Source organism: Mus musculus, chromosome 7 (assembly GCF_000001635.26).
Source record: "Mus musculus strain C57BL/6J chromosome 7, GRCm38.p6 C57BL/6J".
Lineage (NCBI taxonomy): Eukaryota > Metazoa > Chordata > Mammalia > Rodentia > Muridae > Mus > Mus musculus.
Window position 1 is genome coordinate 80,759,611 of NC_000073.6, and position 26,352 is coordinate 80,785,962.

The 26,352-nt window shown below is 45.2% G+C and overlaps 1 protein-coding gene across 4 annotated transcripts in view; it reads right to left on the reverse strand.

The window, feature by feature from the left end:
- Iqgap1 (IQ motif containing GTPase activating protein 1) overlaps positions 1-26,352 on the reverse strand; it is a 103,967-nt gene that overhangs the window by 48,028 nt on the left and 29,587 nt on the right. For all 4 annotated transcript variants that reach the window (XR_001785567.2, XR_391347.3, XM_006540950.4 and 1 more), the window contains 6 exons: positions 8,699-8,855; positions 7,275-7,352; positions 5,685-5,761; positions 2,888-2,955; positions 1,205-1,318; positions 148-326 (listed from right to left, as the gene is read on the reverse strand). Coding sequence is in view for 2 of the 4 variants with exons in the window: in XM_006540950.4 (XP_006541013.2) it covers positions 148-326; positions 1,205-1,318; positions 2,888-2,955; positions 5,685-5,761; positions 7,275-7,352; positions 8,699-8,855 (673 nt within the window). In the remaining 2 variants the exon portion in view is untranslated. The remainder of the gene's footprint in view (positions 1-147; positions 327-1,204; positions 1,319-2,887; positions 2,956-5,684; positions 5,762-7,274; positions 7,353-8,698; positions 8,856-26,352) is intronic.

Genomic DNA, 26,352 nt, shown 5'->3' on the forward strand with positions numbered 1-26,352 from the left:
CATACATATCTATCAAAACTCAATTGTACACTCAAAATGGGCCAACTGTACTGCGCATATATTACATCTCAATAAAATGGATTTTAAAATGCAGATTTACCAAACATGGAAGAACACAAGCCAATTAAAAAGACATTGCATTTGTACCCTGTTTTTAGCGTTTGTCATCTTGTCCTGCTTGGCCTGGTAAAGCACGTCTTGGTACGTGGGAGCCAGGCCTTCTTCAAGATTGACGAGCATGGCATTGGGGTTTTTTAGAGCCGTAAAAGTGTCAGCTGCAACTCTGCGATCAATCGCTTCATTAATAGCAATAACAGCAGCATGTACTAAAAAAACAAAGAAACTGAATCAAGACACAGCATACTGTAATTATAGATGGCAATAGGTGCACACTATACAGACAAAATGATACTGCAACCAGCTGCCACAGACATCGTAGACCCCTTGCCCAGGGCTGGAGGGACAGCCAGCTGGCCCTCCTTCCACATCTCCTCCTTTGCACACAGCAAATTTTCACCATGCTGAATATTCATAATTTACCCTGGCCAAGTATATTTGGTATGAAAAAATGTTCACCCTGAATTACATAGTAAATACCATAAGAGAAAGAGCCCCCAAAGGCACCAAAATGTGGGGCCCTTAATAAAAATGGATAATCTACTTCCAAACAACCATAGCACAGGCTAGTGCAGGGTCTACACTATTCACAGATCAAAGCTTGCTAGCAAAGCTGCTCGTGCTGTGCCCAACCCCAGCACAGTATATCTGTTGGTATTCTGTCTGGACTCCACCCCACAGTTACCTGGCCCACTATAAAAGGGGCTGCTTGCCCCCTCCTCGCTCTCTTGCCTCTCTTGTCTTACTCTTGCTTTCCGCTTGCCCCCTCCCTCCCCATTCCCTTCACCCCTCTCTCTGGTGGTCATGGCCAGCCCCACTTCTCTACTTTCTCCTCTCTGCCTTTCTCTGCCTCTACTATTCTCTTGACTCCCCTCCCCACGCCCTGAATAAACTCTACTCTATGCTATATTGTCATCGTTGTGTCTGGTCCCTCAGGGGGAAGGGATGCCTTGGCACAGGCCTGAGGAGGCACCCCTTTCCCTCACTCCCCCATAGGATATACTCTTATATTTCTTTCTCTTTTTATGATCGCAACAATAGCCAGCTTGAGTATGCCCATTTCAGCCCAGCAAAGCTCCCCGCTTACGCGCAGCTTCATCCACTGAGAGCTCATTAGCCAGGATGCCCCCGATCTTGCTGAAGGCAGGCATCTGGATCCCGTACTTCTCCAGCTCGATCTTCATGTTGTTGATTTCTTCTTCTGCAGAAAAGGATGAAGACCTGCTCAAGCAACTTAAGCACCTTTTCACAACTCAAGGCACAAAATGGCCTCTGCCTCTAACTAAGGATTAAGGAGCCACAGTAGGAAAGCACTTAGTACCTGCTAGACGACATGCCAACAATAAACATCTGCCCACTACTATTACCAATAGCATAAAACAACTACAAGGCAGAAAAGACCCAGGGGCCATAGTTTTTAAGAACTGCTACTCCCAGCCCTCCCTACGGTAATCTACAGATGAACAGAGGCTTTACGGGGAACTAGTGACTAAGTCACAACCTGCTACCTCAGGCTCTGGTATCCAAATCAATGTCTGCTACTCAGTTTCCTTTCGTAGGCACAAAGCCAAATGATAAAGGAGGCTTTGACCTGAGTCTAGTAAATGAGTTTCCTGGAAGGAAAACCATTATAGATATAATAATACCAATTTCAAACTCCAAGGCCGAATAAATAAGCAGCAGTTGAGAGATCTGACCCCTACTCCTGACCAGTGCTACCACTGTCCATTCTCTCCCCTGGCCCTCACCGCTTCAAGTACCTGACCATAGCAAACACACAAAACTACAGCTTGGATTGTGGCTTCTCCCACAAGGCTCATGACAGAGGCTCAGTCCACACTGTGGGGTTCTGAGAGGTACAGAACCCTTTAAGAGTGGGAAGTCATGGGAAGTGGGTGTCATGGGAAACGCCATTCTTGGGAAGGATTAAGGTTACTGGTTCTCAGAGAAGGCCTGAGCCGCCGAGTTTTCTGGTTCTAGTCTTACAATAGTCTCGGTGCACACACTTCCACCAGGCCGTCTGCTATCAGTCCCTCACTGTCTGACTCTCCATTTCCAGTCTCCGAAGCCTCTATAAGGCATTTTATCACTTACGATACACAAGAAATACGGACCAAACAAGTTTAGACTTTAACATAGCTAAACATGTTTCTGAGTCACCTCACTCTCCAGTTTTGCCCCTTAATTCTTCTCCAACAGGTGCTAGTTATAAAGCCTTTTTAAAAACAACCTGTACACGATTAACGTTAGCCCCCACATACTACCATTTTACATCTTAGATGTCACTATTCTCAAATAGCTGACACACATACAAAAGTACGTATAAAAGCATTAAATCCAGCCGGGCGTGGTGGCGCACGCCTTTAATCCCAGCACTCAGGAGGCAGAGGCAGAGGCAGGCGGATTTCTGAGTTCGAGGCCAGCCTGGTCTACAGAGTGAGTTCCAGGACAGCCAAGGCTACACAGAGAAACCCTGTCTCGGGGGAAAAAAAACAAAAAAAAAAACAAAAAAAAACCCCAAAAACCAAAAAAAAAAAAAAAAACCAAAAACCTTAAATCCACCAGCCGTCCCCATGTAGCGAAAGAGCAGTTTGCAATTCCCAGGCCCTGCTCTTCCCCCCACACTGACAAGGGCAGATCACTTATGTTCCGCCCACCTTCCGTGTGGAGTATTTCCTAGAGCCCTTCTCCTTTAAGACAGGCACTGTTGAACTTTCCAGGCGATTACCGAATGAGTCATACATTTTCCACAAGCCTCTGAACTCCTTACCTGTGAAATCAACCTTTCCATACAGGTCTTGAATCTGAGGAGCCAGGCCCAGTTTGAACAGGTACAAACTAGAAGACACCAACATGCAAAGAGTGAGGCCTCGTGCCACAGCAGCTGTAGCTCAGGTGGAGGGGTGAGACTGAGAAGAGAGGCCCCCCTCACCGGGACTGTTACCCCAGCATACTTTCGTGTCACAGTGAGAGGTACAATAGGATGAAAGATTTCCCTTAGGCTGGAATTTCATGTCCCAGTTGTGGCCCAAAGCTAATGTATGCCGAGACATAGATGTTAATATAACATGGTATTCACACCAGTAAGTCCTTCACACTCGTAAGTTTTAGGTAATAAGACATTTTAAACAAGCCTCATGAAAATGACTCAGACAGTGACTCTTGCTTCAGTGAGAATTCCTGTCACTGCCACAGAAGCTCAACGCAGGTTAATTAAGAGTTTGTGCTATTTTATCTTTGTTCTTTAGAGACTAACAGGACTCTAGACTCCATGAAGGGAAAGACAAACCTCACCCACCCACCGTTGAGAGAGAAATGCCTGTAAGCCTGTGTTATTGGGTTGGTCCTAGTGCTCAGGCAGATCAGAATCAATGAATTAGAAGACATCAGACGACATTACAGACAGTGGCTCAGCAAGACACAGAAACAAAACAAACACACCACATCAGAAGGGGCCACTGCTCTGGCCTGGCATCTCCCCACCACACCTGAAGTTAACCCCCAGGGTCCACATGGTAGAAGAACCGACTGACTCCTATAAGTTATGCCCTGAACCTGACCTGCACACCCTTGTGCACATATAAAATAAAATAATTTTCAAATAAATTTAAAAAGTGCAACAGGGTCATCCACAGTTTTGCAGCTAATCTATAAATCCAGGTATCTTCCAAAATAACCATGCCTATAGATAAATATTCTAGATAATCTCAGTTAATTCTTACCAGGTTTTAGCAACAAATGAACTCACACTAACTTAAACTCAATTTTCACAACATGAAGGGTTTTTATTTTTCTTAATGTAAGGTAAAGGATTATGGGCCTATTTAACACCAAAATCAGAATCAGTGGGGTTTTACTTTGGTTTCCTTTGTGATGGTGGTGGTGGGGTCTCACTCTGCAGTCCTAGCTGGCCTGGAACTCACTATGTAGCCGAGGATGACCTAGAACACGGATCCTTCTAACTCCAGGCTAGCATCAGGGCTCAGAAGGATAAAATCTTAGGGAAAGAAAGGAAAGCACACACACCCCAGAGAACGGAACGTCAGCCACAAAACAACTGAGTACCACCGCGATGGAACAACCACCTCTGGTACAGAGCCAGAGCATAGCTCAGTGACAGCACACTTGCCTGCCACGGGCCAGGTGTGGGTAAGACTCCAGCACTACATCAAGTTGGGGGAGGGAGGGTCCTGTGTTACTGCTGGTCCAAAGGAAGAGGGCGTCCCACACAGTCCCACACAGCAGTGAGGTGGTACTCTGTCCCGAGAGCTGCTGTTGAGGTCCTGAGTGGTTAACACCCTCTTCCTGCATACAACCAAGGGCTGCCAACTTACCTTTCAGGAAAAACACCAAGTGGGAGGAAAGAAACCATGAATCCCAAGCCAGAACACTCTGCCCTGCCTGTGCTTTCTAAGCAAAGACTGCATAAGCAAGAGCAGTGGAGAACAATGGCGGACTTCCTCCCTTTGTTCTGATCCCATCATTAGGAAGGCACAGGAACTCCTCATCTCTGTATTTCAAAGAATTGAAGGCTTGGGACGCAGGCTACATCAGAGGCTACAGAAGGAGCAGAGAGGAATTCTGCCAGCTTAGCCTCCCGTGCTTGCCAAGTTCAGACAGCCACTGTAGGCATGGCCTTTACAAGGTTATCGCCAGACAGACCTCAGCACACCAAGCCAATCACAATGCCGAGAATTAATCAGGCTTTGGCTCAGACACAAGCATTTGAATTCATTACGCTCTTAACACAGAAATGTACTAGCCACCTGCAGTCACTCTTCTGCACGCTCACAATGATGCTGGTGATACCTAGGTTCCAACCCAAGTTTCATAAAAGCACTGAGATGGGGCAGCTCGGTGGAAGAAGGTATGAGATAAGCGGCTTCTTACAGGTCCCTGCTATCCTTTTCACTTGTAAAATTAACACTGAGGCTATATATATATAGCAAGCGGAATCCAAGCAAACAAATCTCACCCTCACGTCCCACTTCCTCCCCAACCTTTCCCAGTCCTAGAGCCATGAAGGAATCGGATAACACATTATACCACCATTCCCAACTACCCAAGTGTTTATCTTCCTCTCCCCTACCCTCTCTTCAGACACAGCCCTGTCTCTTGCTAATTCAGTACCCTGCTGGTTCTAAGAAGTGGGAACTTGCAATTAAGTCATTTTCCATGAAATTATGCTTTACTTCCTATCATATTTGTGTTGGTATAAAAATTACTTGTTGAATGAACAAATAACAATGGAAGGTCCCAGCTGGCTGAATGGATAAAGGACATCACACCCTGATTAAGATGCAGAGTTCAGAGAGGTGCCAGATAAAAAAAATGAAAGCTAATACCGTGTTTCTGCAACAATAATATATTACGGGGATAAACAAATCCCTTCTCTCTGCTCCCTAGAAAAACACAGGTGTTTCGGTAAGGATAATAGCCTTCTATTCTGTTTGAAAATCCTCGAGTTGATATAAAACCCCTTTCATTCTTGCAGCACAGACAAAAAATACACGCTGGACTGCGCAGTTATCCTTAGGTGACTTATTTTGCTAAGAAGCCCTGGTTACCTGAGGGCGTGGATACAGTAGATGCATCTTGGCATGTTCTTCCGGTCATAGATATCTGTGGTTTCTGGGTAAAAAATCTAGGAAGAAATCAAAGAAGTAGACTGAATGGATTGGTTAGAAGAATCAGGAAAGGAATAAAGAAAGACCTTTACTAAGACAGACCAGACCTCAGGAAAAGATCTTCCTGAACACAGCAGTAACATCAACATTTGCAGGAGAGTGAGGAGAGAGCCTAAAGCTCTCTGCAAGGCAGAGAGTAACAGAAACCAGGTAGTTAAGTAGGGTGAAATCAGACGATTGCTATCATGTCCAAAGCCACACCAGTGGGACAAGGATGGAGCCTGGCTTTGGAGAGAAGGATAAAAGCAGAGCTTAGAGCGCACAGGAGGCGGGAGCCAGGCTATGCTGACTCACTAGAGAAGGAAGCTGGAGAAGCAGGCTACAAAGTTGTTGTGATGGTGGATGGATAAAAGAGGCATTTCAGATAAATGGAGAAAGTTTGGGGAGGGACTGGATGAAGGGTCTAGGTTATCTCCAAACTTTAGAGACTAAGCTCAAGGCTTGCCTGGATGCATAGTGAGCTGAAGGGCAGCCTGGGAAACCCAGTGAGACTGTCTGAAAACATCAACCAGTGCAGGCTGAGGACACAGCTCAAGGGTAGAGCACTTGCCTAGCTACCATTAAGGCCTGGGCCCTTCTCTAGTGACACCATAAAACAAAACAAAACAACAAAAAACCTTAGCAACTGCAAACATAAACACACTCTAAATACCATCCAAAGGACACTAAATTGTCATCACTCATAGATGACAACACTGTATGAAAGGCAGGAAGTCACAGGTTCACAGTGTAGTAGTTTACACTAGTGTGCATTTTACATTACAGAAAACAGGAACAGGAGGTATAGGTACACAGAAAAGCCAGGTAACCATAGCAACTTGGTGCAATGCATTTCCTGACATTTGTGGGACAGAAATCTCAAAAGCACCCTTGGTAGAGAAGAGCAGCCCAGCAGCTTGCTCTGAGGAAGTGGGGATGAAAGCTGGCCTCTCACACAGATGGAAATCCACGTCTGAGTCAGCTCAGCATCTGAGTCAGCTCAGCAGACCCACGTGTAACCAAGACCTGAGCACTCACTCTGCTAAGCACCAGAGGCTGGTCACTCACTGTGCGGCACTCCACAGCTCACCTGTACCCTTGTTCTTTCTCAGTTCCAAAAACCTAGAACATATATATATATATACATATATATATCACATACACATATATACATATATATATTCTTTTCCTGAGTCAAACTGAAAAGAACCCTTATCATTAAGAAGGAGCAGGCCAAAATTAGGTAGCACGGTGTTGCATACCTATAAACCTAGTCTCTGGAAGCTGAGGCAGAAGCATTGTGAGTTCCAACCAGCCTAGAGTACAGCTTGAGCTACTATCCCAAAAACAACAAAGAGAGGCATAAAGGGAGGGAAGGAAGAACAGAAGGAAGGACAGACAGATCACCGACTGCTTTGCAGAATGATTTTGCAGGTTGAATGAGAGCTATTATGCCAATTGGCAGCGGCACGGGTGGGTACCGCAGCTTACCTTAGGCAACCCAATCTCATCCATGGCATTCAGCCACTGAATCACATTATCCGTGTGTCTGAAGTGGAGGCCGGTAGCCTGGAAGCAAGCACAAGAGCATCCGCTGTTGGCAAGCGCTATGTGCTGTGAGTTGCTACACCATTCCCTCCCTTAAGCGTCACTACACTCCCATCTCAGTACCAGGAAGCTGTGCTCTGCCCTCCTCTCACTTAGAAACTGCCTGGTGAACCTCCCTCAGCAGTGTGCTTATAGCTTGGTGTCTGGAATCACACTACCCGAGACTCTGTTCTCGGGCGTAGACATCTGCTGGTGACAGTTGGCAAGCCATTCAACCTTGCAGTCTGAGTCACTTCATCTATAGTGGTTTCATGCATCTGCTGTGAGCCTGACGAGAAGGTACACACACAAACCATGGAGGCTAGTGTGGGGTTTGAGCAGATAGTCCCCAGCTAACAGTGCAAAGAGGTGACTGTAATGTGATGAGGGTCCTAACGTCATCAGTGACTGATCCATTGACTAAGTTCATAGCTGATTGGCCCGGCGGGGTGGGAGTGGGTCACTCGTTCAGTGTCCTATTCCCCTAGTCCCCTCACTCCTCAGCCACCATGAGGCAAGTCTTGTGAGCTTTGCTCCCTGCTATAGCCAAGAAAGACTGGAGCAAAATGACCACAGACCCCAGGGAACTGTGGGCCACATTAATCATTCTTACTCTGATTGTTCTCATTTCAGATGATCAATACATATAGTGATTTTTGGCTAAGGACCTATACCTCCTTGACATGAATTTAAACCTAAAACATAAAAACCATTTTCACAGTCTGTAGCTTTAAGCTCATGTGGCTTTCGGCTCAGTCCTGAAAGTCAGCTCGTTTCACTCTGGCTATGCAATCCTCCACTGTCTTTCAAACTAATCCAGGGGCAAGTTCCTGTCAGGGGCTCTAGAGATGGGAAATCTGGTCCTTCTCAACATCCCAGCCATCCTCTTCCTCTTCCCGGATGGCCACAGACTCAGTCCGTCCACTCACTTAAGCTTTTTGACATTAAGGCTCTTTCTCATTTTATCTTGAACTCCTCCAGCGTTGCAGGAGGAATTTTCCCAAAGTCACCATAGCTACACTTCAGTGCCTAGTTCTCCGTGACAATGGTAATTCCCCCCAGTCACTTCCTCTACTTTCTAAGAATGAAAATATAAATCATCCAGGACTGAGAAATTAATTAATTAACGTGCTACCAGAACCGCTTGGCTGACAGCGTCTCCGCAGTGCTCACTGTGTGCTACTCTGTACTCTGGGCTTCTTAAAGGTGGGCTTTGCTTGGAACCAGCACACACCTTGCATGGACTTCTCCACAGATGCCGCACAGAACACGCGTGCTAACCCTCTCACGCTCACAGTTATATTCTAAGCACCAAGCAAAGGACTCACCTTGTATCTGGTCTGTTCTCGATCATAGATTTTCTTCAGGGACACCACTTTGGGAGAGAAGAAGTTCCCTAGCTTGGCAAGGTAGACTCCGTTTCTAAGGCCCTCCTCTAGCTCTGTGGTGGGCGGCAGGTCCTCACCTAGGCATGCTTCCATCCACCTGCACAGGAGAAAAGGACGGTCAGAAACCCTTTGTGGACTTCAGTTTCTACTCTCCTGAACCAAATGTAAGACCGCTCTCGAACACATTCAGCACAGACAGGCTTCCAGCTGCGGCTGGGACCTTAAGCAGAGGACAAAAGCCACCTTTTCCACCGGCATGGGGCCGCTCCATGAACCTCAAATTCTGCCTCTAAGTCCTTGTTAGCTCTTAGCAAGGCTGGGAGGATCCATCTGCAACTGAAGCCACTGTCTCAACCACTTACTGGCTGTCACTGGTGGCTTTTTCAGGGCGGTGACCTTCTAGGCTCAGGCACTAAGGTTGCTTTTAACAGTCAATCAGCTAAAATTCTGAAGGAGGAAAGTCCCAAGGAAAAAGAAAATAACAAGCTTTCTCTTAAATAACAAATTCTCTTTCCCGCTTTCCCCCTTTTTTTTTTTTGAATAATGAATTATTTCTAAGTGGCTTCTTGGAGGCAGGAAAGGCATGGCTACAGAAGGGAAATGGAAACTTTCCCACTGGAATCTAATCTCAAGAGTTCAGGGAGTGGGAGCCAAACACAAATTTCTTTCTTTCTTTTTTAAGATTTATTTATTTTATGTATGTGAGTCCACTGTAGCTGTCAGACACACTAGAAGAGGGCATAAGGTCTCATTACAGATGGCTGTGAGCCACCATGTAGTTGCTGGGAATTGAACTCGGGATCTCTGGAAGGAGAGTCAGTGCTCTCAACCACTGAGCCATCTCTCCAGCCCCAAACAAATTTCTAACAGAAATGCAGATAACTAAAATTGTTCATAGTAATGATCTTTAACCTCTTTTCATTTTTTTAACACTTAAAATAAATACACATGTAAGTAAATGTGTGCATGTGTATGTGAGCGTGTGTGTCTCTGTGTGTGTGTCTGTGTGCATGTCTGTGTGTGTCTGTGTGCATGTCTGTGTGTGTGCGCGTGCATGTGTGTGCGCGCGCGTGTGTGTATGTGCATGTGTATGTGTGTGTGCGTGCATGTGTGTGTGTGCATGGTATGTGTCTGTGTGTACAAGCAGCACAAGCCATGGCACTTGAGTAGATGTCAGGAGACAACTTGCTGGAGTCTGTTCTCTCCTTCCACAGTGTGCCCCCACCCCCACCACCCTGGACTGAATTGGGATTATCACACTTTCATGCACTTGTTGTCATGCCATCTTGACAGCCCTTTAACCACTTTTTGCCCGAGTCTCTTGAATCTCCAAGGGAAGCTATAGAGTGCACATTCCAAATGTTCATATACTGAAATTCTCCATATAACCTCAGAGCTTTCGTTGACTTAATGAACCGGGAGTAAGAACTCATAGCTTAACATTATTCCCTCAAGTTATGACGGCTAGCATTATCCTCATTCTCTTGTCCATACTGGGAAGAAATCCAAACATCAGACGCTGCTTGATCTGCTGGACCAAAGGGGAAAGGGGAAAGGGGAAAAGGGAAAGGGGAAAGGGGGAAGGGGGAAGGGGGAAGGGAGAAAGGGGAAGGATGGGGAAGGGGAAGGAGGGGAAAGGGGAAGGATGGGAAAGGGGAAAGGGGAAAGGGGAAAGGGAAAGGAGGGGAAAGGGGAAAGGGAAAGGAAGGGAAAGGGAAAGGGGAAAGGAAGGGAAAGGGGAAAGGGAAGAGAAAGGGGAAAGGGAAAGGAAAGGGGAAAGGGAAAGGGGAAAGGGAAAGGAAAGGGGAAAGGGAAAAGAAAGGGGAAAGGGAAAAGGAAAGGGAAAGGGAAAGGGAAAGGAAAGGGCAAAGGGAAAGGGAAGGGGAAAGGGGAAAGGGGAAAGGGAAGGGAAAGGGGAAAGGGAAAGGGAAGGGAAAGGGGAAGGAAAGGGAAAGGGAAGGGAAAGGGATAGGGGAAGGGAAGGGGAAAGGGAAAGGAAAGGAAGACAGGCAGGCTGGCTGCTGTGGGACAGAGAGCAGTCACCACAGGGCATGCCACAACATTTTCTTTCTAAGAGTTTACTGCTAAAAAGAAAATGGATGACCAGTTGTGTTGGCACACAGCTCTGATCCCAAACTTGGGAAGCAGAGGCAGGTGGATCTCTGTGAGTTCAAGATCAGCCTGGTCTACATACTGAGTTTCAGGACAGCAAAGGCTATGGAGAGAGACCCTGTCTCAGAAACCAGTGTTGGGGAGTGGAGGGTGAACAGGATCGTTCTGACGAACAGCTGCTGGCACCCCCAGCTCTCAGGGGACCTTCTAACTTGGGTTCTCATTAACAGGAACAAGCCTCACAACAAAAGCTAAAGTCAAAAGCAGCAGCACACAATAGACAAAGAAAAAATATTTACTCTTTGCTTGATATGATGTCAATCCATAGGGCAGACTGTGGATAATAGCATAATGGGCTCATGTGCCCAAGTGAGAGGGCCACAGTTCCCTTAGGTGATTGATTAGATCTTCCTCCTCTCTGAAGTTATTAGACCAGATTGAAAATAAAAGGCGGGACTGACTTAGGTGATCTCCTATAATCTTTTGTCTCTGCCCTCCGTGGTCCAATAGCTATAAAGCAGTCCTCATTAATGCCAACACTTACAAGTTCCCTGCAGTAAGGTAGGATACTAGACACAGCACCCCAGCCCAGAGTTAGAAAAGCCAACTGTGATTTGGTGGCCGGATAGCAGAGGCAGAAGTCAGAATAGAAAGAGAGGGAAATGCAAGCACTGCTTCCAAACACCCCACATACGACAACCACCGCATGTTCCGCTCACCTTCGAGTCAGCTATTCCTCAATGGTTTGTTTCTGAGAATAAAATAAATCAGATTTGGGAAAAGTAGGATTCTGTGCATCTTAGTTTGCTTCTTATTGCTGTGATAAAGCATAACCAAAAGCAGCTCAGGGAGGAAGCGTTTACTTTACCACCACAGAGAGAAATCAGGGCAAGAACTCAGACCAGAAACCTGGAAACGGAAAGTGGGGCAGAGGCCATCTAGGAGTGCTGCTTACTGGCTTGCTCCTTATGGCTTGCTTGCCCTGTTTTCTTATAGTACCTAGGACCATCAGCCTAAGGGTTACACCACCCACAGTGAGCTGGGCCCTCTCACACCAATCGTCAACCAAGAAAATGTACCGCAGGCTTGCCCACAGAATAATCTGGTGGGGGCATTTTCTCAGTTCAGGTTCTCTCTTCCAAAATGACTAGAACTTGTGTCAAGCTGACATAAAACCAGCCAGCATACTGTATTACTCCAATTATGAATGTTAAGTACAGTGTCTTGATATTATGACTGACTGACTGAATGATTGATCGATTGACTGACCAACAGAATTGATTGGTTGGTGGATTGATAACTGATTGATTGATTGACTGACCAACAGAATCTCTAACAAAGCCCAGGCTTCCGACTGGCCTCAAACACAGGCTCTCCCTGCCTCTGCCTCCAATGTACTACAGTCACAAGAGTACAGTACCAGACCCTGCTATGCTATTGTAACTTTTATGTTCAACCTCTAGACTCTTATCAGTCCTCCATAGCTCACAGGAAATCTCTTCTTCTGCCATCACAGCAGCGTCCTAAAGTCTGAGGGCCGAGAGGGCCTTAGCACAGATCCCTTTGATTTTGTTCTCTGGGTTGTTTGATTTTGAACATAAAATAAACATTAGAGAATATCACCCAACATTTTCCAAAACTGTATGACTATTCTCCATGTTATTATGTAGTTTCTCAGGACTTTTAAGTTAAATAAGGAGCCCACCAAAGGGTTCGTCACTTTTATTAGTATTTATGTTTATAAATATATAAACATTTCTAACCATTAAACAATACTGAATAGTGTTAGAATTGATTCTGAGGAGGAAAGAACTTTAGAAAGATAGAACACATATTCAGAATGTGTTAAGCCCAGGGTTTAATCTCTAGCAAAACCAAAAGGATGACTTAAACATTGAAATGGGGGCTGGTGAGATGGCTCAGTGGGTAAGAGCACCCGACTGCTCTTCTGAAGGTCCGGAGTTCAAATCCCAGCAACCACATGGTGGCTCACAACCATCTGTAATGTGGTCTGACTCCCTCTTCTGGAGTGTCTGAAGACAGCTACAGTGTACTTACATATAATAAATAAATAAATCTTTAAAAAAAAAAAACATTGAAATGGGAAATAGTTTTTAATATTCTGTTGTTGTTTATGATGATGTTTTTATTTTTCGAGACAGGGTTTATCCATGTAGCCCTGGTTGTCCTGGAACTCTCTGAGACCAGGCTGGGTTCAAACTCACAGAGATCTGACTGCCTCTGCCTCCCAAGAACTGGGATTAAAGCCATGTGCCACCACTGCCCCTTTCAGTTGTTGTATGTGTATGCTGTTTTACCTGCCTGTGTGTACAGGTGCCATGTGTGTGCTGGGTACCCACACAGATCAGAAGAAGGCATAGGATAGAGTCTCTGGAATTGGGGATTACAGATGGTTGTTAGCTGCCATGTAGGTGCTGGAAACTGAACCAGGATTCTTTGCAAGAGTACCGACTGCTCTTAACCACTAAGCCATTTCTCCTGCCCTCACATATATAAACAAGTATTTTTGGTTGCCCAAGAGGCTGCTCCAAGGTTGTACCTTATTTGCACAATCCCTCATTTACAAATTATGGATGACTTATCCAAGGTCACTGCTACTAAGTGGCAAAGATGAACCCACTCTTGGTTTGGAACTCTTCTCACAGGGCACCACTGTTGTTGTTGCCATGAGACAGGATCCAGCAGAACTGGGTACCACAGGGGTCTACACAGAGGGAAGTGTCAGAAATCCCATGCAGGGGAAGGCTGGGAATGCCCCAGGACTGTCTCTTTAACACTGGGTCAGACAGTTCATCTCAACAGCAGACCCACCCATAACTCTCAACTCAGACACAAACTCTCTCATAAAATACAGCAGTTAGAGCTGGCAAGAGGGTAGAGTGGGTAAAAGTACTTTGCCACCAAACCTGACAAACTCTGTTTGATCCCCAGGACACGGTGGAAGAACCACTCTCAAAAGCTACCCTCTGATCTACACACACACACACACACACACACACACACACACATATACACACATACACACATACACACACACTTATGGCACATGCACCCTTCCCCCAAATAAATACATGAATAAATACATGTAATATTATTTTTAATTTAAGCATTTTAATTTGTCCTTATAAATTCATTTAAGATACATTTAAAAGTTAGTATCTGTGCCTCAGCAGTTGAGAGTTTGCATAGCACGCTTATTGCCCTACGTTCAATCCCCAGCACTGTGAAACATAGACAAATAAATGGGGAATAAAAAAATGGTTAAAAAAATAATCAATGCATAAAAGATAATTCATCAGCCAATGCAAAATTTTCTCCGCAACCCCGGTGATGCCGCCTCAAACAGTGTTCCCAAACAGCTAAAGTGAAGCATGAGAGGCACTGCCACACACAGAGATCAAAAACACTGGAGGGAAAGCATTTCCTCTGTGGACACAGCAGCCAGAAAGCTTTTCTGACACCAGCACCACCAGCTTTTTGCAGGCCACTCAGGCTGCCTTCTGGAACATGGCAGAAGGATGAGGGCATCATGTGACCAGCATCACCCGGGAACCTAGAAAGATCCACACTTAACAAGACACCCAGCACCTGACCAACCAGTCCTCCTCCTCTTGGTTTTTGTTTTAAGTCGGAGTCTCATTGTGTGGCCAAGGTCGGCCTCAAACCTGTGGTCCTCCTCAGTACTAGGATCACATGGTGGTTTATAGAGACCTGTGCCATGGCACTCTGCTCTTCATTTGCTAACAGAGGATGGTAGCAAAAACCTCCAAATAGGTTTGTTGTTAAGAATTCAGTAAGATTGTGACTGGAGTCTAGCCCAGTGCTTGGCAGATGATTAAAGACGTCTGTGCCTTTTCCTCCTGTGAGTCACACTCGCTACTTGATACTTCCGTTAAGTACAATGATTCCAGTTCCGTCAAGTATTCCCGTAAAAAGAATAATAATAGCGCATGCCCATAGAGCGTTCTGGATGATGACACAGTATATATAATTGCTAGGAATACCGGCTGGCACAGAGAAGGCACAGGCGTGTGGGGCCTGCTCCTCGGGACCCTCACATCCTTCCCACCCATCTCTGAACATTCTCCAACTGAACACAAGACCTACAGCCACAAGGAGAGAGCCTCTGAGCGTGTCCGTGAGGGAATTTTTCAATTCGGTTAGCTAAGATGAGAAGACCCATCCTACTGTGAGCAGTACCACTTCACAGCCTACGTCCCAGGCTGATCAAAATGAGACAGCCAGCTGAGCACCAGTGGACATCATTCCACTCACTGAGCTTGCAATGTGACCTCAAACTCCTGTCGCCATAACGGGCTGCACCCTCGAACTATAAACTAAAATAGAACCCTCCTTCCAGGCATGGTGGCACACATCTGTAATCCCAGTACTCAGAAGGCACAATGAAATTGAACTTGGTGAGTTCTAGGCCAGCCAGAGCTACAAATGAAACCTTGTCTTTAAAAGGAAAAAAAAAAAAAAAACAGAACAGAAAGTTTATTTTTTTTCCTTAAGTTCAGAAAATATCATACCAAGTGATGACTAAGAATATCCTACATGTGATCAGGATTCAGCCACAGATACAGCTTAGTGACAAAATTGCTATTTTTATAGAAAGTAGAGTTCCTCCTCTCACAAACGGTATAAATATTCATTATTTTCTCCTCAAACTACTTGCATGTAACCTATATGGGAATTATATTCAAAGTTCTATCTATCTGGAACTACTTCACAGAGTACTAGACTGAAAGGCCTGTTGTAAATATAAAACAAAAACAAAAACAAACAAACAAAAAAAATCTAACACCATGTGGCAGCTCCGAAACTAAATGCACGCATCGCCTCATGTGATCTTTGCATCAACCTCAGGAAACTAAGTAGCTTGGCCTCGCTTCACAAACTGAACGGAAAGTCACCCAAGAGCACCGCTGGGCAGCTCTCGCTTGACCATGATTCGAAGTTCACACTGTTTTCTTTAAGCCGGTCTTTTTTTTCTATTATGCATGTGGTTATTTGGCATGTATGTCTGTGCACTGTGTGTCTGCAGTGTCTGTGGGAGCCAGAAGAGGATATCATCAGATCAGATCCTCTGGGACTAGAGTTCCCTACAGTGGTGAGCCACCATGCCGATGCTGGGATTCAAACCCACGTCCTCTGGAAGAACAACTTGCTCTTAACTGCTGAAGATGTCCACAGCCCTCGAGTCCACAACATAGTCCTTCCTTCCGGGACAGCGACAGGTACAGCCTACTGAACACTCACCCTCCCACACAAGCTCAAGCTCTAGCACTGGGCTTCCTCACGCCAGCAGCAGCCCAGTTCCCGACCTCAAGCCCTCAGAGAGAAGCCATACGAGGATGAAACCTTGGTGACTGCTGCTGATATAATTAGTAGGAAAACTGAGCGCTTGTGTAATTACAAGATGATTTTTAAGAAATTCTTTATGAGGGTGCATGTTGAGACAGGGTCCAAGCTGGCTTCAAACTCCCAATCCTCCCATCTCTGCCTCTTAAATTCAGGAATTAGAAGTAAGTACACTATGCCCAAAACTTAGAGCTAACTTTTGACCACACACTTTGCAATTAATATGAAAACCAAGGTTGATTTAGAGATTTAAATGTGTACATACATATATGTGTGAAGTTATATAATCTTAAAGAGGAAAAGAGTTTACAAACAAGAGGACACAGGCAGACATCAGAGGGAAGGAGATGAGGTGAGATGGCTCACGGGTAAAGGCACATGACCACAAGCATGATGGCTGGAGTTCAATGCCCCAAACCCTCATGGTAGAAGAAGAGAAGCAACTTCCCCAGCTGTCTCTCCACTGAGCAGATGGCGCATACGCACCCAGACACCCACATGCACACTAAACAAATTAAAGAAATCATTTCCCACTATCCACCTAGGTGTAATGATGCTGGCCTACAGATTCCAGGCTTACAGGACAAGCTGGGGGCAGCCTCAGAAAACAAAAAATAAATAAGCAAAGCAGGGCAATATAGCACGTGTCTGTAACCCTCACTACAACCCTGTACTCAGGAGATGAGGTAGGACCAGTCAGCCTGGGCTACACACCAAGACCTTGCCTCTAAAACGGACAAAAGCAAAGAAAACCACTACTGACCGCCACCCTCCCAAATACCCCACAACAAACATGGTGGCCCAGGCCTTTTTCCTCTATGCTCAAGGCCAGTCTGGTTGAAATGGTGAATTCCAGCCAGCCACAGCTACACAGCCAAGACCTGGTCCAAAAAAACAGAAAAAAAAAACAAAACAAAACAAAAACAAAAATAAACTGGAGAGGTAAAATTGAAATATAGAACAATTTCCTGGGTTTATACATATATTTTAAACACTTAAAATGACAAATATTTCCCTAAAAAAATGAGCTAGAAACACAAGCAGGCAACTTATAAAATAAATAGAAATAGCCAGTGCTCACAAAAATGTTCAGTATTACTGGTCATCCATTAAATGCAAATTAAGGTAACAATATCACCATCTGCCCGACTGCCAAATAGTAAAAATAATAACTTATTATTCACTCTGTGGGAAAATCCCACATTATCACACAGTCCCAGAAAGAAACAAAACAAAACAAAAAATCTGGCCCCATAAACCATCTACAGCAACTTAAAGAAACTTCTATAAAAGGAAAGAGAAAAGGTTTTATTTTTTTAAAAATGACTTGGGGACTTGTGGCATGGATGACTAAATAGATCCATGAAGCCACACCGAGACAGGGAGACAAGAGGATGACAAGTGCATGTTGGGCCTGAAATGTCAATGGGACAGCCATCCAGAGTGACATCCTGCAAGCACCTGGAAACCCAAGCGGATATGAGGCCATCTACAAGCCTAGGGACAAGGTAAAGACAAATACAACGGGGAGATAGCCAAGGACGGGACCTTCTGAGGGTGGAAAGTCCCTGCAAAAAGACGAGAAATCAAGAGGGGATCATGTGGTGGTAATCAAAGAAGAGAAACACTCCAGGAATCTGGCTGTCATCACCGCCGTCAGACGCTGTAAAAAAGGGACAGCAAAGAGAACAGAAAATGAAAAACTCCTCCAGGGCCTCTGTAGAGGGACTCTGGAGCAGGAGTCAGCTCGCAGTGAACAGAAAGGTGGGAAATACTGGAGTGGTGGTGGCAAAGGCCAACTGGCAATGGCAAGCGGCAGATCGTTTTCAAGTTAAAGCAGAGAAGAGTTTGCCAGCCACAGCCAGGATTCGAGCTTAAAAACAAATCAAACAAACAAACAACCCAGAGAAGACCCTCAGACAGGACTGAACCCTCAGATACTACAGAGAAATGGGAATCCAGAATAAGGACTCTCTTCTGATCCAAAGGGGCTGGACTCAGACAAAAGCACCAGCAGGGCCATCTCCGGGGAAGGTAACTCTGGTTCACCTGTCCGGAGACTCAGGACACCGCTGTAGAAAGGACACAAGTCCAAAACCGCAACAGAACTGAGTTGCAATCCCAGCACTATCGAGGCAGAGGCAGGAGGATTTCTGAGTTCAAGGGCAACCTGGGCTACACAGAGACCCTGGGGAGAGGAAGGGAGAAGAGGGAGAGAACAAAAGAGAGAGGGGGGAGAAGGGGGAGGATAGAGTAAATTAGCTCAGCTGGCCTTCCTGAGGCCCTGTGATCGGAACCTAGCTGTCTTCATTGAGACTGCCTTTTAGGTGAAGGCTGCTGGCCCGCCACCTGGACAGACACTATCATGGCGAGTGTCTAAGATGTCGCTTCCATAGATGTATGAGTTGATAAGAGACACGACATACAGAAAGGGGGGTACAAGAAGTGGGGAAGGAGTGGGGATCAGTCCAGGATGGGGGGAAATCCAGGGCCAGGGTTGTGTGTGTTCAGTCATTGTGAGGAAGATGTAGGCGTGCCTACAAGAAAAGAACAAAGATGGAGGACTCAATAAAGAAAGCAGGCCTGGGAAGAGTGGAGGTGACAACAGCTAAGATAGGAACATGCCCTACCCTACCTGAGCAAAGAGGGAAGGAAGCAAGAGTAAGCAAGAATGACACGATATCTGACCCCACTGGACTTCCGTTTCCCGTCTGTAACACGGACAGGAGCAACACCTAACACCTCCTAAAGTTGGTGTGAGGAGTGGAGGTCATACACACTAAGAGCTAGGAGGGAAGTAGTTAGTTAGCTATATATCCGTGTGTGTGTTGGGGGGGGGTAATAAGTCAGTTAGCTATATATGTGTGTGTGTGTGGTAATAAGTTAGTTAGCTATATATCCATGTGGTGTGTGTTTGTGTTTGTGTGTGTGTGTGTGTGTGTGTGTGTGTGTGTGTGTGTGGTAATAAATTAGTGGTGGCGCACGCCTTTAATCCCAGCATTTGGGAGGCAGAGGCAGGCAGATTTCTGAGTTCGAGGCCAGCCTGGTCTACAGAGTGAGTTCCAGGACAGCCAGGGCTACACAGAGAAACCCTGTCTCTAAAAACAAAAACAAAACAAAACAAAAAAAAGTAAGTTAGCTATATATCTGTGTGGGGTGTGTGTGTGTGTGTTAATAAGTAAGTTAGCTATATATTCGTGTGTGGGATGTGCGTGTGAGGGGGGGGAGGGGAGAGAGAGAGAGAGAGAGAGAGAGAGAGAGAGAGAGAGAGAGAGAGAGAATGTAAGACTGCTCAATTCCCAGAAATAAATCTTCTAGAGGCGGAGCTCCGTGGTTACATAATACTTGTCTACCTGGTCCTACTGATAACATTTTTCAGTTCTTGGCCCTACCCATTCTGCCACCAGGGAAACAAAGCCGTGCCTATCCCAGAACGCTACAGTGGCAAGGCTAAAACAAGCCCGGACCAAGAGCATACATATGCAGAAAAGCATCAGGGTGGGAATCTGAATTAGGGGTCTGTGAAGAGGAAACCAGTGGAACAAGTTCTGCAGAGCACATGACTTCAGTGGTTTCCCCGCTCTGTGCAATACAGAAGGGGAACCGACCAATGCCGGAACTGGCTGCCCCAACCGCTGAGAATCAGTTCCTCCAGGAGCAGAAACTCAAGCTGCCACACCCATCCTGCCCAGTGGAACTCCAGGCCAGGATTACCCTATGCTAGAAACCTCCCAAATATGGTCAGCTAGTCCTATACTGGGGATTCCATTAAACCACCCTTACACGCAACCCCTGGGTGTGCAAGCGGCCTGAGGAAATCGACAGTGTGTGCCAGGTACAGGCCAGGGAGAAAACCAGCAAGCCGAAGACAGCAAGCACTGTGTGTCACAGGAGGCTCCCTGGGCAGCCCGCTTCCCAGGGAAAGCCTTTGGGGTTGAGGGGACCAGAAAAGGGGTTTCATAGGAAGAAACAGGTCAGGCTGAAGGAGACAAAGAAAATGTGCAAACTCTTTGCGTATTTGAAACAGGAATGAAGGGATAAAATTTGATTTAATGTCGGGTGTGGTGTCAAACACCTGTAATTCCAGCACTGGGAGGTAGGGAAAAAGGGCTTGGGAGTCCAAGGTCACCCTTAGCTACAAGCCAAACTACCTGAGCCAGTCTTTAAAAAAAAACAAAAAACTTTGAACTTTGATTTTAAAAGATTATTCTGAGCAGTAGGAATAAAAAGAAGGGGCCTGCAGAGGAGAAGGCATGAGATGAAAGAAAATTCTACAGTAGTGAGGGGAAAACACAAAAGCTTGTTTCCAGGCTAACGAGCAAAATGAGAACTCTGGATGGCATCTATACTTTTTTTGGTTTTTTGAGATAGAGTTTCTCTGTATAGCCCAGGCTGTCCTGGAACTCACTCTGTAGACCTGGCTGGCCTCGAACTCAGAAATCCACCTGCCTCTGCCTCCCGAGTGCTGGGATTAAAGGCGTGTGCCACCACTTTGCTCAGCGAGCAAATGATTTTATTAAGAGCTGGATCAGAAAAGGTGTCTCTCATAGCAACGGGTCCTCTGTCTGACTGGGTTGGTAAAAACTAACAATTCACTGAATATTACAAATGAATTTTATGTCATCTAAGTTAAAGTCTACAAATCTTTTTTTTCATTGAATTTATTTATTTGTTTATGTGTGTGCCACAGAGTATGTGCGGAGGTCAGAGGACAACTTGCAAGAGGAGGTTCCAGGGACTGAACTCAAGTGTCGGGCTTAGCGGCAAGGCAAGCAAAGCACCTTTACCCACTGAGCCAACTTCCAGAATGTTTCATTTTAAATAATTAAAAACGAAAACAAAAACAAAAACGGAAACTGAATGAAACCTAGACAATAGCTAAGTGTCTGCAACTCTAGATCAGTTATTGTAGCTGTGACCCGGGGCTCAGTGGAGGGAGCTTACCTAAAGTCACCCCAAGAACTCTTCCCAAAAAGGGAGAGTGGATAAAAAGGATAAGCAGCTCCTATAGGAGAGAGAAAACAGGCTCCCATTTCTTAATAAGAACAGTATTTCTGAGAGCCCTGGGATAAGGTAACATACACCTTAGAGTATATAGTAATACACACCAAAATTTTAATTTTCAAATCTATGACTTGGTAACAACAAATTAGGAGGAGTGGCTAGCTATGGATTTTTTTAAAAGATTTATTTTTATTTATATGAGTACACTGTAGTTGTCTTCAGACACACACCAGAAGAGGGCTTCGGATCCCATTACAGATGGTTGTGAGCCACCATGTGGTTGCTAGGAATTGAGCCCAGGACCTATGGAAGAGCAGGCAGTGCTCTTAACCTCTGAACCATCTCTCCAGCCCAACTATGAATCTTATTAAGGACACAGCTCTTTCCTGTAAGGTTTGCAACAGTTGAGGAAGAGAGAGGGGTGTGAAGGGCTCTAAGAAAGCTACAGAGAGGAGCCCTAAGCTCAGCACTCCCTTAGTGTCCAGAGAACTCTGGAGTTCATGTTCTCAGAAAAGAAACATTTTTTACACACAATTCAAAATCCAGAATCTGAAAAAGAAAGAAGGAGGAGGAGGAGGAGCAGGAGGAAAGAAAGAAAGAAAGAAAGAAAGAAAGAAAGAAAGAAAGAAAGAAAGAAAGCCAGCCAGCCTGCCCTCAGTTAAAAGGGAGAGGGCGTGGCATGGGGAACAGACACAAGGCTCGCTCAGCACAGTGAGACAAGAAAGCTCCCCTGGACACAGAGCCAAGGTCATTGCTGATCTTGGCAAGAACGATCAGTGAGAAGAGAAAGGCCCACCAGCTGCAGCCTCTGGATTGGGATGAAGAGGACACAGAGGAAGAAGACAATCACCAGGAGAGGCCAGGCCTGAGGGAGCACACAGTGAGTGCCTTCTCATGCCTGCGTTGTTAGAAAACAACACTGTGAGGAGGCCCTAAAGACGGGAAAGAATAGGAAGGGAGCCCAAGATGGCACAGGAAATCTGCTGGGGGAACAGATTTTGAGGAATTTTATGGAGAAGCCATGATACAGGAAGCTAGAGATGGAGTTGCCGGCAAAGAATAAAGGCTTGTCGACACTTCCTGGTCAGCCTCGCCCATCCCTGCCAATTCCAAGGAAGCCTCAAAGTCACCTTCCCCACGATCACAAATAACACCATCCAACTTCTAAACTTTGCTGTACCTAGAGTTTCTACATCTGCACCTACTAAAACCAGTGCTTACTTACATAAAGGCAGCCCCTCCTTTGTCTTTGAGTCAAAGTGCTCTAACTGTTGGAAGATCTCTCCGTGTCTTGCTTAAGGAACATACTACCCCTGACCAAATGATAAGAAACAAGAAACGAATAAGAGGCAGAAAATTACAGCTCAGGCATGACATCATACCGCTAAGCCACCACAGCACCTGCGCTGCACACTGCACTCTGAACTGAGCCACGGCTCTGGGCGCCTGGTTACGGAGCAGCGCTGTGGTCAGAGGTGCAACTGGAAGCCAAAAGGGAAGGGGAGGGGCACCAAAAATATGGACGACATGTTTTCCTGCTCTTCTTCACAATCTTGGCCTTTCTTTCAAAACCCTACCACCAAATGACGTCCCTGTTCTCTAAACTTTTACACAGAAACTGTTTGCATCATCCCACAGCCACCACATGTGGCCTTGTGACAGTCAGGCCTTTTATTCTTTCTTGTTGGGTAACTTTTCAATGCTTATGTCTTGTCTGTCCAATCAATATGGAGACCTCTTTTTAACACAGACGTACTGCTTTTAAGTGTATCGGATCTGTACACATAAGTGCAGGGACAGACTGCCCTACAGCTCGAGTTTCACAGGGAGCTGGGAACAGAACTGTTAGAGGAGCAGCTAACTGCTGAGCCAGCTGAGCCAGCTCTGCCGCTCTCTATGGAAGACTCCTAAAGACAAGGCTGGCTTAGTGTTTCACAGCTCTCGGTACTATGAACAAACTGTCCTGAACGATGCAAGTGTTCAAAAGTGCTTTTCACTTGTTTTAAGTCAATAAAACATTTTTTCTCATCCCTTTTCCACATCAGGAAAAAAAAAAAAAAAAAAAAAAAAAAAACAGGCAGCGAAATATCATGTCATTCAAAACAATTATTAATAAAACAAAAAATAAAAATAAAACTTATCTTTAAATAACTTCAGAAACAGGGGCTAGAGAGATGGCTCAGCTGTTTAGACTGAATTCAGGTCCCAGCACCCACATGGCATCTTCCAACTGTCTATAGTGGGTTCTATGCTCTCTTCTTGTGCACATGGGCACGCAGACAAAACATCCATATACGTGCGTACGATCTACAGAGAATCTACAGAGAATCTTTAATAACTGCAGAAATGGGTTAGAGCACAGGAAGAAGCTTCCCTGGAACTGTGGATCTGTGTTTGAAAGTCTCCTACAACGTGGGTTCCCACAGTGGCTCCGACTTTGTGCATGTGCTCTTAGAAAGGGTCCATCTGCACATGCTTGCACATGTGTGTGAAGGCCAGAGGTCAACCTCAAACATCATCCCTTGGGTGCTGTCCTGTCCACCTCGTGATTTGTTTTTAATTTGCAATTATTGTACGTATGTGTATCCCAGGCCACAATGCACATGGGAGGTCTGGGGCAGCTCTCTCCTTCCACCTTTACAGTGCTTCCAAGGGTCAAATGCAGGTCACCAGACTTAATGGTTAACAAGTATCTCTGATGTCGTTTGCTTTTCCTACTAATGCTGCTTCTCTTTTACTCTGCAGTTAGACCTTTTCTACCACAACGTAAACCATTATCCTATTACACTGTGGTAACCTGGTGTATTTTAAACACAGTTTGTTGTGTTAACCACTTCTCTAGCAGTCCAAATTTGACTGGCACATCCCTTGTGAGAAGAGGCCCTAAAGAGCTTCCGTTGCGTTAAAATCCAGCAACTAGAGCTGGGAGGGATGACAGGTGGCTCGTACCTGTAATTCCTGAACTAGGAAGGTAGAGGAAAGAGGATCGGGAGTTCAAGGTCATCCTCTAAGTGTACAAGGAGTCTGAGGCCAGCCTGGGCTACATAGGATCCTATCTCAAAAAAACCAAAGGAACAAACAAGCCGGGGCTGGGTACGCAGCTCAGTTGGTAGACTGCTGGTCTGACACACATGAAGCCCTGCTTAGCTCTCAATCACTGGAGAGACAGTGACAGAAAAACCAGAAGGCCAAGGTCACCCATCCTCAGTGCACAACACATGGAAGACTGGTGTGAGCTACACAGATCTCAAAAGCAAAACCAAACAAAACCAATCGCCCTTTTTCTGAGCCAGACTTTGCAAGTTCACCCTTTTTAACCATAAGCAATGTGGTGTTTTTGGTTTGTTATACTCGCTATGTTGTACAACCACTATTACAATATAGTCCCAGAAACTTTCATTACCCTAAAAGAAACCTATATCCCTCCAGCAGCCACGCCCCTCTAAGGGCCCTTTTAAATCTGGTTTACTCAGGCAGCTATAAATCATCTTAATTACACTGAAATCTAATTCATATTTAACCAATCTCTCTGCAAAGTATCACAAGACACACTTGCAAATGCCTTGCTACACTCTAGACTTTACATGTTTTTCTGACTCACCAATGTGGTGACCCTGTTCAAGAGTAGACGTTTCTGCAGCATGGCTCTCCGAAGGAGTCCACAGTGAGGAGCCAGGGTGGCTCCTAGCATCATGTCATTCTGGTCTTACTAAGTCCTCAGAAGACAGCTATCTGATAATGTACCCTGGAATTTTGCCACTCCTGTATTTTGTCAGAAATTAGTTCACTAGATCAGATTTTGTGATATGTTTTCTTTTTGTTTGAAATAATTAGGATTAGTACATTTGCAATCCTAACTCTTAGAACTCACAACTCTGTCCTTTACAGTGCCTCAAGAAGCTAGGCATACGGCACACACCTGTAGTTCCAGTGCTTAGGTGGTACAAGTAGGAGAACCAGGAGTAGCCTTGGCTACATGAGATCATGTAATTGACAAAAACAGTGTCCTAAAGATGATGGGCAACAGCCCAGCGATTATATTTCCCAAACAGTGAAAGTCTTTCATTTAGATCCTCTCTCTCTCTCTCTCTCTCACACACACACACACACACACTCTCTCTCTCTCTCTCTCTTGAACACAAACACACTAAATTTAAGATCTCAACTCAGATACTAAAGATATATATATATGTAGCACATTCCTCTGCCTGTTTTTTAAGACAGCTAATAGTGATGCACAAAATTGAAGATATTATCCAAAAGTCTGAACAAGAACAGAATAAAATACACATGTTGGATATGTTGGGATCAAAGGCGGGTACACACTGTTGATCTCAGCATTCAGGAGGCAGAGGCAGGTGAATCTCTGAGTGCAAGGCCAGCCTGGTCCACACAGTGAGTTAGTTTTAGGCCACCCAGGGCTACATAGTGAGACCAAGCCTCAAACAAAACAAAATAAATAAGATATCTACCCAAGTCCTCATGCCAAAATCCTAAATGAATCAAAGAGTTAAATGAAATGTTAAAACGCTACATATATGTGTGTACACATATATACACATGTCCAGTTTTATCACTTACATGTTACATGTGTGTATGTATATATATATATATTACATACATTCATATTTAATATATTATAATACACATGTAAATATTAAGTGATGCTACATATACATGTATATATATATTTTAAAACACTATTAGGCAGGGGCTCGCCTGGAAGTAAAGCCCAGCAGAATACTTGCCTAGCATGGTCGAGGCCCTGTGTTCAAGCTCCATTACTGAAGGGAGAAGGGGAGGAAACCATAAGGGAGTATTTTTAAGACTTAGTTTTGGGTGATTTTTAGCTGTGTGTATGTATGAGTATGTAATGAACCTGTTTAGCAGGATATGCTCTTAAAGAGAGGTGTGTGCTCCATCTTTGGCTGTCAGATTACTGAAAGAATGGACCCCAAGAAACTGGAGAGTTCCCAGGACTCCTTCCTGCTAAAAGAGGAAACAATGCCACCCTGGGGGCATCCACATGTTTCCAGGAAAAATATCTGGCGCCCCTCAGATGACCCTGCAGGAGGCTTGGAGCTGAGATGGTG